Source organism: Ctenopharyngodon idella, chromosome 1, assembly GCF_019924925.1.
Source record: "Ctenopharyngodon idella isolate HZGC_01 chromosome 1, HZGC01, whole genome shotgun sequence".
Lineage (NCBI taxonomy): Eukaryota > Metazoa > Chordata > Actinopteri > Cypriniformes > Xenocyprididae > Ctenopharyngodon > Ctenopharyngodon idella.
Window position 1 is genome coordinate 37,187,540 of NC_067220.1, and position 20,901 is coordinate 37,208,440.

The 20,901-nt window shown below is 37.5% G+C and overlaps 3 protein-coding genes across 11 annotated transcripts in view; 2 read left to right on the top strand and 1 right to left on the bottom strand.

The window, feature by feature from the left end:
* Positions 1–6: 6 nt before the first annotated feature.
* setd4 (SET domain containing 4) lies at positions 7–6,447 on the top strand. Of its 3 annotated transcripts, XM_051895708.1 has the most exons (11): positions 7–239; positions 324–419; positions 493–530; positions 1,202–1,290; positions 1,575–2,004; positions 2,554–2,728; positions 2,799–2,880; positions 3,789–3,869; positions 4,043–4,166; positions 4,261–5,143; positions 5,228–6,447. In XM_051895708.1, exons 1-10 carry the CDS (start codon positions 161–163, stop codon positions 4,402–4,404), a joined length of 1,338 nt encoding a protein of 445 aa, XP_051751668.1. In that variant the 5' UTR covers positions 7–160; the 3' UTR covers positions 4,405–5,143; positions 5,228–6,447. The 3 variants fall into 3 exon arrangements, with proteins under 3 accessions (XP_051751668.1, XP_051751658.1, XP_051751679.1); XM_051895698.1 differs by having other exon boundaries at positions 4,261–6,447; XM_051895719.1 differs by lacking the exons at positions 2,799–2,880; positions 4,261–5,143; positions 5,228–6,447.
* Positions 6,414–12,898, bottom strand: cryzl1 (crystallin, zeta (quinone reductase)-like 1). 5 transcript variants are annotated; one of them, XM_051895756.1, is made up of 14 exons: positions 12,760–12,898; positions 12,329–12,413; positions 12,170–12,247; positions 11,876–11,948; positions 11,726–11,770; positions 11,572–11,640; positions 11,347–11,480; positions 9,897–10,008; positions 9,205–9,225; positions 8,947–9,045; positions 8,118–8,230; positions 7,890–7,995; positions 6,818–6,863; positions 6,414–6,629 (listed from the first exon to the last, which is right to left on the bottom strand). In XM_051895756.1, exons 2-14 carry the CDS (start codon positions 12,395–12,397, stop codon positions 6,530–6,532), a joined length of 1,065 nt encoding a protein of 354 aa, XP_051751716.1. In that variant the 5' UTR covers positions 12,398–12,413; positions 12,760–12,898; the 3' UTR covers positions 6,414–6,529. The 5 variants fall into 5 exon arrangements, with proteins under 5 accessions (XP_051751716.1, XP_051751725.1, XP_051751733.1 ...); XM_051895765.1 differs by having other exon boundaries at positions 12,756–12,823; XM_051895773.1 differs by having other exon boundaries at positions 12,623–12,770.
* Positions 12,899–14,187: 1,289 nt separating this feature from the next.
* Positions 14,188–20,901, top strand: part of itsn1 (intersectin 1 (SH3 domain protein)) — a 53,586-nt gene continuing 46,872 nt past the window's right edge. For all 3 annotated transcript variants that reach the window (XM_051910764.1, XM_051910775.1, XM_051910783.1), the window contains exon 1: positions 14,188–14,385. The gene's annotated coding sequence lies outside the window, so the exon portion shown is untranslated. The remainder of the gene's footprint in view (positions 14,386–20,901) is intronic.

Genomic DNA, 20,901 nt, shown 5'->3' on the forward strand with positions numbered 1-20,901 from the left:
CGATTGGTTCAAACTAAGACAATGACGTAACGAAGACCTAAGCACGTGATCCGGCTGTGTTTTTGACCATGTGGATGTCTATTTTGTTTCTAACTGGGGTTTAGAATGACATTACACCCGATACAAGCTTCAGGTATCGCTGTTATGTGGAAACTTTAAGATGAATAAAGCTGGGTGTCGTGCTGGGAGAAGAGCGAGGAAAAAAAGACGGAAAAAACACGAGTCGCACGCCTCCAAAGGTATTCTGTTTCTATGCTGATATATTGTAACTTTGTAGTACAGTGTAAAATGTTTGTTTGAATAAATGTATTTTGCTCCTGTAGTTACTCTGACTCACGAAGCACAGTTTGTTCTTTTGAGGAGATGGCTGAAAGAAAGAGGATTCGCCTCACAGTCTCTCATCCCTGTCAACTTCCATGGCAAGTAACTATTGTAGATAGTTTTCACACTTATATAGTGAATGTTGCTAACTTATATATATATTTTTCTCAGACACTGGAAGGGGGCTTATGGCAGCTCAGACTATCAAGGTAATTTTAACATATACATACACTGCAGGTCAAAAGTTGGGATGTTTTTTTTTGTTTGTTTTTTTAGATTAGAATAGTTTGTCACTTATGCTCACCAAGGCAGCAACAGAAATACTGTAAAAACAGTAATATTGATAAATATTATTACAATTTAAAGTAACTCTCTTTTCTGTTGTAATGTATTTTAAAAAATGTAATTTATTCCTGTGATGGAGTTTACAGCAGTCTTTATTCCAGTATTCAGTGTCAAAACATTATAATATGCTAATCTGGTGCTAAATAAACATTTCTTTTTATTATCATTGTTAAAAAAAAGTTGTGCTGCTTAATATATCTTTTTGAAAGCTTGATATACTACCATTCAAAAGTTTCTGTGTAAGCACGGTTTTAAAAAAGAAATTAATACATTTATTCAGCAGGAATGCATTAAATTGATCAAAAGTGACAGTAAAGACATTTATAATGTTACAAAAGATTTCTATTTGAATTAAATGCTGTTCTTTTTAACTTTCTATTCATCAACAAACCTTGAAAAAAAAATGTATTACAGTTTCCACAAAAAATATTAAGCAGTAAAAACTGTTTCAGCATTGATAATAATAAAAAAAAATTTTATTAATTGGATTCAAATATTTGAAACCACATTGAAAATATATTTGTCACATTTTCAGGCCAAAGACATGGTGATTTCCTTACCTGAGAAATGCTTACTGACATCCAGCACAGTTCTGAAGAGTTACATGGGTGACTATATAAAAAGGTATTTTTGGACTGATCGTTAAAAAAAACAAAAGAAAATACTTATTTTATTACAATATGTTTATTATATAATTATATTTATTGCTATTATTATATATAATATTAGTTAATTACATAATTATATTTAGCAAAAATGTATCCCTTTTTAGGACAAGTAAGATTTTTTATGCACCCAAATATTTTATATATGAGATTTTCTAAGACTGTTGTGCTCTGAGATGTTTGAAATAGACCATGGGGTCTGATTAAAGTGAATTTGGTTTCTCTCTCTCTTTCTAACTGTAGATGGCATCCTCCCATATCTCCTCTTCTGGCTCTTTGTTGTTTCCTCATTGCTGAGAGACATCGTGGAGATGCATCAGAGTGGAGTCCCTACATTAATATCCTCCCAAAGACCTACACGTGCCCTGTGTACTTCTCTGATGACATCATTGGCCTTTTGCCTGGGAGTCTCCAGAAAAAAGCTACGGAGCAGAAAGAACAGTTTCAGGAACTCTGTTGCTCTTCACTGATGTTTTTTCACTCCCTCCAGCCACTTTTCAAACAGCCCACAGAGGAGTTGTTTACCCAGGATGCGCTGCAGTGGGCTTGGTGTAGCGTTAACACTCGTACGGTGTACATGGAACATGATCAGAGCAACTATCTCTCCAGGGAGAAGGACGTTTATGCACTTGCACCATACCTTGACCTGCTGAACCACTGTCCTAATGTCCAAGTAAGAGCATCCAACAGAAATACACTACTGTTAAAAAGTTTGGGGTCAGTAAGATTTTGAAATAAGTTCCTTATGCTCACCAAGGCTGCATTTAATTGATCGAAAATACTTTTAAAATGACTGTTTTCTATTTTAATACATTTTAAATTGTAATTTATTCCTGTGATGTCAAAGCTGAATTTTCAGCATCATTACTCCAGTCTTCACGGTCACATGATCCTTCAGAAATCATTCTAATATGATGATTTGATGCTGAAGAAAAATCTCTTATTATTATCAATGTTGAAAACAGTTGTGCTGCTTAATATTTTTGATGAATAGAAATTCTAAAGAACAGCATTTATTTGAAATAGAAATCTTTTGTAACATTATACATTTATTTACTGTCACTTATGATCCATTTAATGTGGTATTATTATTATTATTTTTTTTTTTTTTAAATCTTACTGACCCCAAACTTTTGAATGGTAGTGTAATTTCTTACAAAGCAATAAAGTTGCATGGTTATAAGTAAAGGCTATATGTAAATGAACTTTCCCTGGTGTGCAGGTTGAAGCTGGCTTCAACAAAGAAACTCACTGCTACGAGGTTAGAAGTGTCCAAGGCTGTAAGAAGTTCCAGCAAGCATTCATCAATTACGGTCCTCATGATAATCACAGACTGCTTTTGGAATATGGCTTTGTTGCCCCTGGCAACCCCCACAGTGTAGTATATGTTGATTTAGGTAAGTAACATGCATGCTTAAATATTACATTTTCTGGAACTGTATCGATCACTATTTGTTGTTATTGTAGGAACTCTAAAATTGTGTCTAGATGAAAGAGACAAACAGCTAACACAAAAACTACTCTACCTAAAGGATAATAATTTTTTAAGGTGAGTAACAGATATATTGTGTCAATAACATTCATATATGAGATTTTTGGGTATCATGGTTTCCACAAAACTATTAATGCCAAGTTTACACTACAGGATTTTAAGCCCGATTTAAAGGATTATTTCACTTTCAAATAAAATTTTCCTGATAATTTACTCACCCCCATGTCATCCAAGATGTCCATGTCCTCCTTTCTTCAGTCGAAAAGAAATTAAGGTTTTTGATGAAAACATTCCAGGATTATTCTCCTTATAGTGGACTTCAATGGACTCCACTGTCGAAGGTCAAAATTACAGTTTCAGTGCAGCTTCAAAGGGCTTTAAACGATACCAGACGAGGAATAAGGGTCTTATCTAGCGAAACGATCGGTCATTTTCGGAAAAAAATGTAAATGTATGTACTTTATATAAACAAATGATCGCCTTCCAAGTGGTTCCGCCAAAACCGCACTTTCGTATTCTTCAAAAAGCTTACGCTGTATGTCCTACGCCTTCCTTATTCAACTTACGGAACGAACGCAGCGCCAGTTCCATTTTTTCCATAAGTAGAATAGAGAAGGCGTAGGAAATACAACGTAAGCTTGGACAAAAAATACACTTGGACATGATAAAGTTCTAATTTATTTAGAAGATGTGCAATGTGTTTTCTTGTAGATGTCTTTGATTTAATATTGAATCGCTTGCAGTATAACAAGGCCACATTATTGTTCCTACAGTTTGATGTATAACCATATAATGTTGCAGTTCTTGAAGAGAGTTAATTTCGAACTCTGACTTAAATTCATGATCTTTGGGACATTAACCAGTTAATGTCATTAATGTGTTCATCATGACAGTGGCCAGTTCTTAAAGTAAAGTACTGGTATAGTACAGCAAATCAAGTTCAGTAAGCTTTCTCTATTTGTCAGAAACTTGACATTTGGGATGGATGGCCCTTCCTGGCGACTGATGACTGCACTGAGACTGCTGTCATTGAAACCTGAGCAATAGTGAGAATTTGTCATCCTAAACATTTTATTTGCAAGAGTGGACATTTGACTGTGTGATAATGCAAAATACATGCCACAGTCTTGTCATTGTTATTGCTTTTACTTGCATATATTTTATTTTAATGGCAATTATTTGAATACATTCAAAACTGACTTGATGCTGTTGTCTGCAGTACCAGTTGGAAGAGTGTCCTCTTGGGGGCAGCAGTGAGCCAGGATAGGGAAGAGTGGTGCATTCAGTCTGCCCTTAAGCTTTGCAATAACCTCACTGATGGCAATGTCAAAGCTCTAGAGAGGGTGAGTCTAATTAAAATCTATTCATTCTTAATGCTGCCTGTGTCTAATTAAAGATATGAAACCACTTACAGCCCAAGTCTTTCCATTTGTACAGCTATCACAGCTCAAACAGGGTGCAAACATGTCTCGCCTTGAACAACTGTGTGTGGTGGAGAGCCTGAGACAAGAGGAGCAAAGGATTCTGGAACACACACGAGTGGTTCTTCAAAACCTCCAGAGACAACAGTCACTGTGGTAACAGTAGGGCATTTGGAACACTAGAGGAACCAGAAGCCTCATGCTGTCACTGCCAAGAAGTAAATGCAAGCCAAGAATGAGTATAGAGCCAACAGATACAGTTAACCATTGTACTACAGCCCTTAACCCTATCACCTCCAATAGTGCAGGAAATATGGAGTTCAAAATACTTAAAAGAATAGTTCACCCAAAAAGTAAACACTTCCTTTGTTTCTGTGGAACTCAGAAGGAAACATTTTGAAGAATGTTCATGCTGCTCTTTTCTACCGTTGAAGTTATTGGTAACTAAAACTAATAATTTAAAAAAAAAAATGTTTTTGTTAATTGAAATAAAGCTTAAAGGGGACCTATAATGCCCCTTTTACGAGATGTAATATAAGTCTCTGGTGTCCCCAGAATGTGTCTGTGAAGTTTCAGCTCAAAATACCCCACAGATCATTTATTATAGCTTGTCAAATTTGCCCCTATTTGGGTGTGAGCAAAAATATGGTGTTTTGGTGCGTGTCCCTTTAAATGCAAATTAGCTGCTGCTCCCGGCCACTTTCCAGAAGAGGGCGGAGCTTTAACAGCTCGGGTTTTGGTTGCTCAACAACAACAAAGCTGGAGAATCTCACGCAGCCAAAAGGACGATTGTCAGTAACGGTGTTCAGTATTACATTGTTCAAAACAGAGTCGGACACTGATGGAGAGACTCAGAAAGAAGTTACAACTTATAAAATGCATCTGGACTTTTCTGAACGGTTAGTGGATAAATTTATGTAGTTGCTGTGGAGTTGAATCAACTCATTGACTAGCATGTGCCATCATGTTAATCTTTTGTGCAGATCCAGTGTTGAATTGACCCTCGTTTGTGAAGTAGTCCGGTGTAAAATGACGGCATGGCAACAACACTCTACTACAACGACTCTTCCTCTTCTCTAAAGCAGCCCAACATGGCTTCACCCCCTTTGTTGCATGTTCTCGGGGGCAGGGTTTATGTAAATTTTAAGGTTAGTAAGGTTAGGTTAGTTTGTTGTAGTCCCTAAACAGAGAATTCTTTAAAAGAAAATATCTTCCTTTGCATTGAACTTTGAGCGTTGTAACTTTGCAGATGTTGTTTATGCTCAAACAGCAACATTAGACACTAACTAAAGTTAAAATTGAAATCATAATCAACCACCCCTTTAAAAAGAATAAAATCTAAATATTTAAAATATAAAATTTGAATATGTAAAACTTAAACCAAAATTAAAAATGTTGCATTGGTAACTACTGTACTGAAATAAAGTAAGTTGAAGTTGTGGTACTGAAATCACTAAAACTAAAATAAATTAAAGCTAAATTGAAATATTGAAGAACAAAAATTAAAATGACGAAAACATCAAAATTAGTAAAATTGAAAATGTAAAAATAAGTTAATTTAAAATACAACTACTAAATATATAAATAATACCAAAATATCAGTTTTCTATACAGTGAAAGCATATAGTTACCAAAGGCTGTGAAGCTCCAAAAAGCACTATGAAAGTATCATTTAAAAAGTCCAAAACTATACATTAACTTGAAAATCCTTAATTCCACCTCAGAATTTACATTTTATGTGAACTTTTTCTGTGTGACAATTTTGATAATAATGGTGGACAGCAAGACAAGGGGACATTTAGGACAATGAGATCTTAACAAACACCAATCTTCTATTGAAAGCAAATGAGCTGCATGCTGAGTTTTTGTTAGGAGACCACTGATAATCAAATGCATACCTCTGAACAATGATGCCAGATTCTAGGTCAGCTTTATCTGTCCTTTTCCACACAAAGCTGCCCATATTAATGGGCAAGAGAAAAGGGATCAGATGGTGGCGTTAATAATCCATTGGGAATGCTTGAGAAGGGGAGAATTACATCTAAAGTTTGTCATAACTAGGCCAAAGTTCCTAAGCACAGTGTTTTCATGTAAATACCAATTTTATAGGTTTATTATATATTGTTTTTTGATTTGTGATGTATCTGTTGTTTTGGTAAAATGAGATGATTTTCATTAAAAAAAATTTAATGTGTTTACAATCCATTGAAAGTACGACAACATGAAATTTATAACGACGACGACTACAATTTACAGAATTATGGAAAACATATTTTCAGTCCTCTTCAAAGCTTGACAACTATTCTCTTCCTCATTTGCTTTCTCTGCACCATCTCCATGGAGACAGTGGCTTCATATAAAGGCACAGGGTCCTCCGACTGCGGCCTGTGCAGAGACAACAGTCAAATTCAACATTATTCACACAACAAAGCTGATTTCACACTTTTCCTCTCTGCATCATAGACACAGCCCACATACGTTCAGTTTTAAGTTCATAATCTCTCCTCCTGTACAGACTCTCATACACACAAGCTTTTTCTCCTTTCACACACTTGTTTATTCCTCATTCTCACCTGAAAGTCCCTGTGCTGAGTTTATCCATCACATCTTTCAAGATATCTGAGAGAGAGCAGACTAAAGGCAAATAACCCAGTTACAGACCAGAAACCACGTGTCCTGTATGTCGTTGACAAGGTCGTTCCAGTAGCCTAAGGACACTGGGAGAAAACCCTCAGGTCTCATATATATTAAATTGGCATGGACAAGCCATATGCACACTGAGGAACCCAACGACCCCATTGCAACATATAGCGATTTCAGAAAAATGCCTCCGATACAATCTAGTCAGATCTCTTTTCTTCATTCCACTGAAGAGTAAAACATTAGTGATTTGTCTAAAGAATAAAGATCTGCCTATCGGAGCCATTTCCATGGAGTCTATATTAAAGGTATAGTTCACCCAAAAATGTATCCCATGATTTACTCACCCTCAAGCCATCATAGGTGTATATGACTATCTTCTTTCAGAAGAACGGAGATCGGAGATAGATTTAAAAATATCCTGGCTCTTCCAAGCATTATAATGGTAGTGAATGGGGGGGCAGATTTTAAGGCCCAAAAAAATGCATCCATCCATTAAAAAAAAAGTAATCCATACAACTCCAGATGTTAATAAAGGCCTTCTGAAGCAAAGTGATGCATTTTCATAAGAAGAATGTGCACATTTAAAACTTTATAAGTTCAAATAACTAGATTCTAGCGGACGACTGTACACACACTGCGCAAGTCGACTTGCGCCAAATAATAACCCTTGACGTGATGTATGACACAAGATGTAGGAGTATCGTAAGCTTAGACGCCTCTCGCAGTTCAAACAAATCGGGCTGGGCAACAAACTCAAGATCCTCTTATATAGAAATCCTCCGTCATTTCTCTTTAAAATTTCCCCCGATTCACTATATTATAAAGCTGGGAAGAGCCAGGATATTTTTAAATATATCTCTAATTGTGTTAATCTAAAATAAGACAGTCATATACACCTAGGGTGGCTTGAGGGTGAGTAAATCATGGGATAATTTTATAAGTTTCAAAGTCACAGGAGACAGTGTTCAGTTACAGATTATTGAAGTTTGTAGTAAAAGATACGAAGATATCGGCCCTGCCTGGCACGGGATGCTGTCCACACCTCATCATTAAGGAACGAGAGAGATGCTGCCTTCAGGAAGAGAATGTGGCTGTCAGGAGGGTCCAGCTTGGAAAAGAGGATAATAATGAAGTATCTAAACATACAAATCAATGCTGCTAGTTAATCAATATTTTATGTATAAAATGAAGAATGTTAAAGTTTATTAAAGAGATCAGAGAGCTATTAACCTGTAAGTGTTGTTCTGTGGTGACCCAATGACCTCCAACTGAAAGAAGGGTAAGGAGGTCATGTTTATGTGGGCGATGCCTCTGAGCTTCTGCCTCCTCCTCATAGAGTCTCACTGTTCAAGAAAGGCACAAAATCATACACTGCTAATTGAAATGAACATGAAATTAAAATTGTACATGTACTCTAATATTCAAAAGTTTTGGGGTCACGTAAGAAAATTAATGCTTTTATTCAGCAAGGACATGTTAAATTGAGCAAAAGTGATACTAAAGACCTTTACATTGTTAGAAAAGATTTCTATTTCAAATAAATGCTGTTCTGTTGAACTTTCTATTAATTCAAGTATCCTGTAAAGTGCATCACGGTTTCCACCAAAATATCAAGCAGCACAACTGTTTTTGACATAATAATAAATAATAATAATAATAATAATAATAATGAATGTTTCTTGAGCCCCAAAGCAGCATATTAAAATAATTTCTGAAGGATCATGTGACACTGAAGACGAGTAAAAATTCAGCTTTGCCTTCAGAGGAATAAATTACTTTATATATATATATATATATACATATACATACATACATACAAATTGAAAACTGTTATTTTACTTTTTTTTTTTTTGACCAAATAAATGCAGCCTTAGTGGGCATAAGAGACTTCTTTCAAAAATATTTTTTAAAGAAAAAACTTAGCAAAAATTACATAAATTACATTTTGCAACACAAACGCTTGTAGGACAAAAGGTCAGTATTAATATAATTAATTAAAACCAGATATAAGAAGACTATGTTGAAATGGTTAGAAATGTCATAGAAAGTGGTTTTAAACCTCCTGAATCAATGATGATGTCCACTCCAAGACCTCCAGTTTCTTCAAGACACGAGTCCACCAAGTTCTCCTTTGAGTCCCACATTCTGATCACTCGAGCTGAAGGAAGAGATATACATTTCAGTACTGATGCTTAAAAAGTCACCTAATTAATATCAATTAAATATTTGTACATGTTGTCAAAGAATATATGCATCATGAATATGTTAGTGTGAATAGATGCACCTATAGAAGAGATTTCTGCCATACGTAACTTACCCAAAAGTGATTCCTGCACTCCTTGAGTAAGTGCAAACAGCAGGAAGAAACAATATGAAGAAAGTCAAATAGCAAAGAAAGACAAAGATATGCTCAAGGCAGAAGTGAGAAGATGAGAAAGAACTACCAGAAAAGGTTTGACAATCAATGTGAGCGAGTTTAAATAAAGACAAAAATATAGGACAAATGAAATCTGTTTTGATTTTCAGAGGAACACAGATGAAAGGAAGGGGTTTGAATCTTTGACTACCAGCATTACAACACATCTTTGAAATATGAGAACATGCCCTCTGCACAATCAAAACTCATAGATTTCTACATTTGTTTAGATTTGGTAGATATGAGACTTCTCCATTTTACATAAAATGTGATGATGGTTTTCAATATGCTCACGAAATGAGAACACAGGCACCATAAATGAGAAAAAAAGAGAGAAAAGATAAACAATTAGAGATAGCAACAAGAACAAGAGATAACAACTAAAGATTGCCTTTCACTCCAGCCCCTGACATTTCAGTTTGTCTGGTGTTTATCTGGGATTTCAGAACAACTCATGCCAAGTTTTTCAAGAATCAAAACTTCCAGTGAAGCGGTAAGTCAATCCAAGCTTGAAATCCTTCCTAAACTGACACTTCATTGAAAAAATATCTTGGCTGTCCTTCCTCTCCACAATGCTTCACTATAGTACCCACCCACACTCGGCCGGAGCTCTTCCAAAAACTTCTGGTCGTCCGGAGACAAAGCCGTAGCCAGGACTTTCACACCGTGATAGTGGGCGAGCTGAATGGCCAGAACTCCAAAGGGCTGCATGCACACAAAACAGGAAGTGCAAGATAATGATTTTAGACTTGAATGCAGGGAGCCAAACAATGGTTGTAGAACTGCTGTGCTCATTCTGATATGAGAAGACCACTAAATGATAACAACAGTAATCTGTTTTCAAAATATCAGAATATGACAACATTTATCCGTTTCAACATATCATTCAAAAGTTTGGGATCAGTGAGATTTTTTTATTTTTTGAAAGAAATTAATACTTATATTCAGAAAGGACAAATTAAATTGTTCAAAAGTGACAGTAAAAACATTTAGGCCTGGTTTCTATCCTGTCTAGGACTTAGGGCATCATGGGGTCATGGGCGGCCAAGGCTCATTGATGCATGTGGGGAGCGAAGGCTGACCCATGTGGTCAGATCGAACAGACAAGCTGCTGTAGCTCAAATTGCTCAAGAAATTAATGCTGGTTCTGATAGAAAAGTGTCAGAATACACAGTGCATCACAGTTTGTTGTGTATGGGGCTGCATAGCCGCAGACCAGTCGTGGTGCCCATGCTGACCCCTGTCCACCGCCGAAACCACCAACTGTGGGTACGTGAGCATCAGAACTGGACCACGGAGCAATGGAAGAAGGTGGCCTGGTCTGATGAATCACGTTTTCTTTTGCATCACATGGATGGCCGGGTGCGTGTGCATCACTTACCTGGGAAACACATGGCACTAGGATGCACTATGGGAAGAAGGCCAGCCAGTGGAGGCAATGTTATGCTTTGGACAATGTTCTGCTGGGTCCTGCCATCCATGTGGATGCTACTTTGACAAATACCAACTACTTAAGCATTGTTGCAGACCATGTACACCCTTTTAAGGAAACGGTATTCCCTGGTGGCTGTGGCCTCTTTCAGCAGGATAATGCGCCCTACCACAAAGCAAAAATGGTTCAGGAATGGTTTGAGGAGCACAACAATGAGTTTGAGGTGTTGAATTGGCCTTCAAATTCCCCAGATCTCAATCCAATCGAGCATCTGTGGGATGTGCTGAACAAATAAGTCCGATCCATGGAGGCTCCACGTCACAACTTACAGGATTTAAAGGATCTGCTGCTAACATCTTGGTGCCAGATACCACAACACACCTTCAGGGGTCTAGTGGAGTCCATGCCTCAACGGGTCAGGTATGTTTTGGCGGCAAAAGGGGGCCAACACAATATTAGAAATGTGGTCATAATGTTATGCCTGATCAGTGTTGTCTGATATACATATATATATAAAATATATCCAACCCCAAACTTTTGAATAGTAGTGTATATGCTAATAGAAAGCATCAGGAAGTTGTTGCCCTTTTGACCTCTGCACAGATACCTACACCAGCCCCATCCAGCACTAGTACAGTCTGACCTGCAGCCATCCGAGCCAGAGTATGGAGAGCTGTGTAGGCCCTGAGACCGTCTTTAATCACTGCTGCTGCTTCGAACCAGCTCACTTTCTCAGGCTTCTGAACTGTTAGCATTTGGAAACAAAAAGTATGTTGTTAGAAAACCAATGTATCTTCAAGGAACTACAGTATGTAGGATTGTAATGCGAACAATACCTAAATTATATTCATCAATAAGCACAACAGAACAAAGGCCAGACTGCTCAGCATCCACAGGGAGAATTCCTGAGAAGACATGCAAATGTTTATTTGATTATATACATATAAAGCAGACTCTAATAAAAAAAAGAGAGTCTAATAAAGTTCTTACCAACAACCTCATCATCTGGCTGGAAAAACGTCACTTTGGGTCCAACTGGAAAAGGATATGCATCGCATCAGATTTATCAGTCAAGTTTATTTTGATTAGTGATCAGCAGTAAAATGTAATGGCGTCAAATACGCAAGAAGTCATGGAAACCTTGTAGAACAACCCCAGTGATCTCCCTTCCAACTGGGACATGCTCGTTCTCAAGCTTGAGGTCCTCATACAGCTGAAAAACAGATTTAGATGGATGCAAATATTCATAAAAATAAAATGTAGTTTGTGAAATGAAGGCTAAATAATGTCCATCATGTTTGTAAACATTTTGAAGCTTGAGACACGTGATTTGAAATTTGTTATTATTCTCCAGTTGCTGTTCTTCAGTCTTCAATCGACTTAAATCACTATACGTTGTACAAGATGTTGCAACATAGTGAAAAATCGTATTACCTTAAAATCAACTGGACTAAGTGCGCAGCTTTTTACTTGAACTTTGACCTGATGGCTGCCAATGTTAGTGGGTACATTCTGTGACAAAAAACAAAAGGACATCAGACAATTTCCAGGAAACTTGGATATGTAAATGCATGCATTTTCAGGCACTCTCACCGTCTCCTGTAAGACAAACTTCACATCACCCTGGTGGTCTCCTCCTGGTTTGCAGTAAAGTCCCTTCATGGCAATTTTAGCTGTTCTGGAGTAATAATAATTCAAGCATTAAAAATAATAGAATAAGAATAATACAAGCAACAAGCTGGCTGAAATACTGTATTAATAATATTATTGTAATAATATGCAATAAAGAACGATCTCGAAAGAAATTCATCACATTCTGTACAATCTGTTTTGTCAAGTTAAATATTTTAAAATCCAATTTGTGCAGAATACGTTACTCTTGCATACTAGCGGCTTGTTTTCCTTTGCATAACCCCTTTATGTGTCGCATGTCGTTTTAAAGCACCAACATTTGTATTAAAATATCTGCTTATGTTACGCTATATAATATTTTTGCATGTAAAAGAATTATAGAACATACTAACATGTAGTTGACTGCGGTAGTGTTTTGTTCATTTCCTGCACGTGACTCGTTCAGCGTGACGTATGGAGTAGAAATATAAACACGCAGAAAGGAAACGAAAACATCTCACTTCACAATCCGATGTAAAAGGGATTATGTTAAATAACCGCTTATTTGAACTAAATAAATGTCCTCAGTCAATCCAAAATATAGAGACCGACGTACTCAAAATAAAATCAATGTAGCAGTTTATTTTTTCAAATCAGTAAATAATGTGATAAAACAGCAACGTCTGATTCGTCAACGAATCGTCAATTTAAAGGGATAGTTCACCCAAAAATTAAAATGATCCCATGATTTACTGACCCTCAAGCCATCCTAGGTGTATATGACTATCTTCTTTCAGACGAACACAATGAAAGATATATTTAAAAATATCCTAAAGAGTATCCTTTGACCTGACGCACAACTAATGACGAACGCAGAGGCGCAGAGGATAGAGCAAAACAAATCACTGGTCACGGATTATAAATCTAAAATGATCATTTTTAAAGAGAAATGTCGGAGGATTTCAATAGAAGGAGAAGAGGAGTTTAAATTTGTTGCACAGCCCTATTTGTTTGAACCGCGTGAGGCATTTAAGCTTACAATACTCTTACATCCTGCGTCATACTTCGCGTCAGAGGATTACTCATTTGGCGCAAGTCGACTTGCGCATTCTGCGTATGGTCGTCTGCCGGAAGCTAGTTATTTGAGTTTATAAAGTTTTATTAACTCTCTGGAGTCGTATGGATTACTTTTTTATGGATGGATGCATTATTTTTGGCTTCAAAACGCAGCCCCCCATTCACAACCATTAGCTAACTTGGAGGACTAAGGATATTTTTAAATATATCTCCGATTGTGTTCATCTGAAAGAAGATAGTCATATACACCTAGGATGGCTTGAGGGTGAGTAAATCTGGGATAATTTTCATTTTTGGATGAACTATCCCTTTAAAATGAATCTGTTGAATCGGTTCGCAAAAACGATTTGTTCACGAGGCGGTTCTCGATTCGATTTTTGGACCGATTCGTTACAAGCCGAGAACAAACTGATAGTAAGAGCAGAGTGTACTGATTAGGAGAGAAGTAATTCACTTTAATAACCGAATATTAGAAATATAACAAATAAAAATACTGAAAATGTGTGTACGACTTGATTGTATGACAATCAATGCGTGGAAAGTCCGACTTTTTAATTAGCATCCCACTAATTATCGTATATTTAAATGTATACAAGTAATATTTATAGATTAAAAATATATAATATCTGTAAATACATTAAACAGAAATACATTAGAACGGATTTCGTTTTGATGTCCTTGATGAATGAATTCGTTTGGGCCACAGTGCGCCCTCTGTCTGCAGTAAACGCACACACGGATGCCTGAATGACGTTCACAAGGTTTCATTTTTTCCTCTTTTTACTTCACTACTAGCGAAGCTGCACGGAGGAAACGAGGAGCCAGAAGGAGCAGCGAAATAAGCCTGGAAATTATCTCGCACATTTAAAAAAGGAAAGAAGAGTCCCCCGCCTGTCATTTCATGCTCCTCTAGTTTATTCCCTCACAGAGTGTTGGAGATATAATGGAAACTGAATGATGAGGTAAGAGTGTTTGAGTGTCTCAGGCCGATTGTCCTTTTTTGACAGTGACTGCGTCCGCTGCGCGAGCGAGTAATCTACAGAATTTCAGGGCGCGCTTCGTGCGAATTTAGGCGCTCGCGCAAGGCAGCGGTCACTTCAACGGTCATTTCAGCTCAGTAACTATAATAATACTCTCCCCTAGTCGTTTATTCATAGAAATAGGCCTCTGTAAGCTCTCTCTCCACGCAGAGATTGCAGCTAAACCTCAGCTCTGATTTAACTGGTTTAGTTAGCACACCGGCTAACGGCTGCTGGTGTGGTGAAATCAGTGACAGCAGCTCGAAAACTGAGGATTTCTGTGGCAAAACTCGTGGATATAGTGGGCTATGTGGACCTTGAGAGTGCTGAGGTAATGTGTGTCATATGTAGGATGTAGTAACACTGAGTTAACCAGTGTGCTGGTGCTGCTGTGTGATGGATTGCAGATGAAGATACAGCTCATCTCCACACATGGCTGCAGGTCTTATCTCTACATGGATATATCCATCTCTTTTCCATTACAGTCAGTACACATGTGAGTGCATGCTGGCCGGGAGAAAAAGAGGTTATTATCCTGTGATTATGTCTGAAGGAAGGTGATTAAGGCTCAGATCCTGTAGTGCAGGCTGGCCGTGGATTTGTGTGCTTTGTCTTAAAGCCACTATCATGTGTAGTATGTAAACACTGTCGGATTGGAGGGAGGTTTGTGAGATCTTATGAGAAATGCAGATGGAGCCTTTTGGCCTGGGACAGTATGGTCGTAAAACCTGGTCAGATCCTGGTTTATGAGGCACTCCTTGATCGCAGGACTAAAGCGGAAAACCTGCTTTTGTCAGGCGCCTTGAGTAATGCCTCAAAAATGTGACCTCAGACTCTGTCACAAACTGATTTAAGAGCAAATCTACCCAACTTTTCAAAGATTGAGGGGTCCAAGTGTAAAAGTTGATGTAAATATCAATTAGCCTAATCTTAATTTTGATGATGAGCTGCTGTTTGAGGGCTTAATAATATTCCAATAATAATCAAAAGTTGGTCATATTCTGATTCTATAGGTATAAAAACATTAACCTGGTTGTCATAATCACATTAAGCTTATACTCTATTTTCTAAAAAAATTGAGAAAACTGGCATATCTGTGTATTATTTATTTATTTTTGAACATTCAAATTACCCACCATAACCGAATGTCAATTTATATTTCCGTGTAAAGAAATCAAGGTAATTCTGGGTAATGTCAGATAGTGAGTGAGGAGTTGGTTATTTTAATAACAATTATTTTACATACTTTAAAAAAAGTGGCATTCATAAGAATCTTATAAACAAGATTTTGCAGATGAATGGAAATGAATGGGTTGATTAGACTGCTATACAAAATGACCAAAAAGCATTTCCGTTATTTCCAGATGAGAATAGAATGAAAACAATGCACACATTTTGTGCCATACAGTAGTTCACACCAGTCTTTGAGCATGTGAAATTTCTTCGGATACTGCAGCAGTCATAATGACATCAAACTCTGTGGCGACTTTAAAAAAAAAAAAAGACCAACATAAAACAAATAATAACCTCAAAATGTAAAAATATCCAACCTACTTCACTTTCCTGCAACGCCGTGACATATCAGTCTTCTATTGGTCACACATCTTCACTAGATATGAATTCGTAGCTCAGACTGAGTCACCAAACTTGACCGTTGGAACCAGACTAGACTGCACTCTAAAAAATGCTGGGTTGTTTCAACCCAAGTTTTGGTCAAAAATGGACAAACCCAACCATTGTGTTACATTCTTAAAGTACATTTTTTTTGTCCATATTTGACCCGAACTTGGGTTGAAACAACCCAGCATTTTTTAGAGTGTGTATAAAACAGTGGACGTAGTGTCCGTGACGTCACCCGTAGATTTCTGAAGCGCATTTTGAAGCCTAAAGTGGGTGGAGCCAGCCGTCGCCATCTTGGCAGCGCATCACTCCTGGATAACCGAAAATGGTCAAAGAGACAGGACTTGGGTGGAGCTGAGGTGATTAAAGTCACTTCTATGTTGGATTCAAGAGAGAGACCGGAAATTTGCTGCTTGGAATGCAGCGAAATGCAAAACTTGCATGAGTTTGTGTTGTGTACGAATGAAATTCAGTAGAACGTAAACTGTAGTGTGACCAGCCACCGCTGTGGTTTGTTCCGATTTTATTCTTAGGGGAATATTCCGATTAAAAAAATTTCTTTTTCAATGAAAATATAATCAGAAATTTAATTTCAGCCTTTAATCTGAAAGTAACGTGCTCAGTGTCTTTGGTGCTTACAGCCTTGTTTAGATGAGGATAATGGAGCGTTTGAAAGCCTCTGTTTTAAGTGCAGGCTCAAGAGGAGCTTATTGTTAGGCCATTCAATTCATGAGTCATTAGAGGCTGTTTTTTGCAACCTCAAGTTTATCCGGCCACTTTCTCTCCCTGTCTGTCCTCCATCCATAGATTCACCATTCTCTATTCCCCATCCCCCACAGGTGTACAGCTGAGATTTAGTCTGGGGTGCAAGATAAAAGAGATCCACAATCCACTGTGCACCACTCGGTCTCAGCAGGATGAATGATAGGCCAGCTAAGTGTGTGCGTGGCTGGTCTTTTTTTTGTTCACCGCTGATATGCGCGCTGCCCTTTTGCTGCTCACTTTGAAATTTGTTTCTCTTTGTACGATCGTTGGCTCAGAAGCAGCTTTTTGTCTAGATAATTAGGTTAACAGGAAGAGAGAGGGACCCTCAATGTCGCACCCCAGTGCTGTGCTCCACAGGGCCTGAATAATTTCAGTTACTCCTGTCTGCTTTTTGCTAAACAAATTATAAATGGTGGTCTGTAAGTGTATTTGCTGTACTGCTGGGGGTTTGAGTGTAAAGCTGTGTTTATAGCTTGTGTATGTAGGGCAGGGTCTGTGATTTTCAAGTACATAATTCGTGATGAAATAATGTGTACATGTTATAATCTCAGTTATATGATTACTGTCCAATTAACTGTCCGATTAATGTGTGTGCATCCTGGCTACAGTTGCATTATCGAGTCCTAAATCAAGTCAAAATTATTTATATAGCGCTTTTCACAATGCATGTTGTTTCAGAGCAGCTTTACAGAAAATCATGTTTGTTGATGTTTATAATATTTTAATATCTTCGTGCCTTATAGTTACATTTAGCAGAATAGAGCTGGGTGATGATATAGTTTACATTTTGCGACAATACATATGCTGTACTGTATAGTATATGGTATGTATCGCCCTATGCGAGTATACTTTATGTATGCTGATAAAGTTGGATATACATATGTATCCAACTTTATAAAAGGGTTAGTTCCTGTCCTTGATTCTGATTGGTCAATAGCTGTGTTTTATTCACGATGAAACACGGCTATGACCACTTCACCGAACGGTTCAGTGCATCACTACACAACACCCTTAGCAACCACTCTTCGCAACGTAAACTGTACTTTCTCAATTGATATTGTTCATTGATACTTACCGTATTATGTAGAAGAGTATTGTGAGAAAGGGATCGAGTGAGCGAGTTTATTACCTGCATTTTCCTTCAGGTCAGTCCTATGTTCATAATAAAAAATCTGTTTAAATGTCCACTGCGATATCTTGTCCTTTAAACAGTTAAGGGGTTTTCCCGTGACTGACAGCGCTAGTCAAAGCATTTGTCAGTTGCGTCTTGTTCCGTGTTCACAACAATTCAGTCTTTTCAATGTAAAAGTCTTCGCTACTGACTGACACACTCATAAAGACAGTCTTTGCCACCATCTAATGGCGTAATAATGTAACTTCTGTTGCTGTTTACGGTCAGGGACTATTTTTCTGGCAGAAGGAAGGCTTTTAGTAAAAGTTTACTTCATGAAAGTTGCATTGATACATATTTTAGGCTTCAATATTTGTATTGTGTGGTAACCATTTTATAAAAGCAATAAGGTACTCGAGGCTAGTGCTGTATCATGAATAAGTCACGGCTGAAGGGGTCATGCCTAACAACGCCTTTCAGCCGTGACTTATTCAAGATACAGCACAGCCTCTCGTACCTTATTGCTTACCTATACAAAGAGCTGGACAGAAATGTAATTACATTTTGCGAACAAAATAAGTTGAGCAGTTTTATGTGAGTGTACTACATGTATGCGCAGGGCTTGATGCTTAATTTTTTCCCAAGGAGCACATGGAGCTCACTAATTCTAAAAATTTAGGAGCGCATATATATGGACAATAATATAGTTTATATTTTTTGATGATATAAAGCACTTGCTTTCTCCTTGTGTGGGTTTGCTGCATATAAATTGTCACTGACAATATACCCATATGTTTATCCTCATTTTAATGCATATTTTGTTATTGTAGTAAACCTATATAGTAATAGATCGGCCATGAATCTTTAGTCTGGCTACTTAACGTCTCTGTGTGCGTGTGTGTGTGTGTGTGTGTGTGCGTTTTTGTGACACATCAGGGCACAAATACAGTTTGTACAGTATAAAAACCATTACGCCTATGGAATGTCCCCACAATTCACAAAAACAAACCTGTGTGTGTGGCATCTTGTACAGAGCAGTGACTGTAACCTTGTCATAACATTGGACAGAAGCACAACAATACAGGCCCTCTTCCGGAAGCTGTTGTATTTGGTGTCCTGGGTGATTCTCTCTTTATCGCCTGATCCAGGCTCAGATTCTGCTCAGACGAAACCGGTAAAATCCATTGAAGATGTGCTATCCGTTCTCACTATTACAGCCGAGCTGTTCTGCCTACCTCAGCTGCAGAGAAAGCACTTCTGCTTCTGTGTTTATGGCCTTTCTTAAATGCTTCAAGATGGAACTGAACAAATGAGCTGAGATCAGATTTTGGACTGTGGTTTTTGTTTTTAAACTTGAGAACAACAAAGAGAACAGGTTGCGAGACTTAATCTTTTACTAGCCTAGCCTAGCAGCGTGTTATGAAAGATCGGTTAGGATGATTTGCTATCAGTGATGATGAAAGCTTGAAGTTCCATTTCATTTTCAAGCTGGATTCCTCTGCATGTGTCTGAACTGCCTTAAAATGGGTGGAGTGCAGATTGTCTGTGATTTCTGAATATCATTTGAACACTCTAAGGCTACATTCAGACTGCAGGTAAATGTGGCCCAAATCCGTGATATGTGACTCTGATCTGTTTTTCTCATGACAGTGTGAACAGCACAAACCACATGGAATCTGATTTTTTTCTATTCTGATTTGGGCCACTTCCATATGTGGTCCTAAATCCAATATAGGTCAGATGTTGTGCAATGTGCTTCATAGTTTGAAACGCATGTGATTCTATGATTAATTGCAAAGTTTATCCATCATAGAGTGAAAGTTCATCATTTGCACGTGTTTTAGGTCCTGCCAGTTGTGCGCGCTGTTTCCTGTGTACAGGCACAGTGCTTCCCACAAGTTTGAAGTATACTTGCGGTGGTAGCCGGGTGAAAAATCATCCTATTACCCAAGGCACAAAAATGGTCTACTACATGTGACAAACAAATAATGTGTGATTTTTAACAGTATTTTTATTTATTGAAATTAATTTTTTTAATTACATAGCATACTATTACATTTAATTACATACTAATATTGTGCATTATTATACATTGTAAATTAGTCTGAAGCGCTGTTCCGCGAGCCTGTAGAATGCGCAACAGCGCCGCCTTGTGACTTTGCAACATGCAGCGCTCTTTGTGAAATATCCACCGCATCTCTGCAGCGCACGTGGGAATGTTAGCGGGAGTAAACAGTTCTGACGCACACATAACAAGCAGGTACGAAACACGTAGGGCGAGGGGAGATTTTCCACTTGTTAATCGATCGTGGATGGTTTCATTATCTTGGGCGGATACAAAAGTATAAGAGGATAAAAATAATAAAAGCATAAATGTGTCTCCAAATATACTTGGGCGGCCATTAATATACCTGGGCTGCCCGCCCAAGTAAAGTCTATGTGTGGGAAGCACTGAGACAGCATGTGAACACCGAATTCCTCAATTCCTCACCGAAGTTCCCTCAGAGACCCATGCAATATTAGAGCTGCATGATTCTGGATAAAATGAGAATCATGTTTTTTTGGATTCAAATAGAGATCCCGATTCTCCCACAATTCTGAATATACAGCTAAACAAAATAACATGTAATTTACTAGAGGTTTTGACAAAATCTTATTTGCTGGAAAAATGTTTAATTAATTTGAATTAATTATTAAAAAAAAAAAATGGTTTTGAATGAATTCAATGACTCTTTAATTAATACTTGGTTCATTACTGAAACCAGTGTTTTTGAATGAATATTTTGAATGAATGATTCAATGACAAATTCATTTTTTAATCACTTGTCGCCACCTAGTGGCATAAGATGTAATTGATACAACCGTTATTTGAAGCTCCAAGTTAGTTTCAAAAGGTGGTTTGCTCCATTTTGATCACTGTCGTAGACGTCAGTGTTTATATCCTAAATTTAAACTGTTATCTC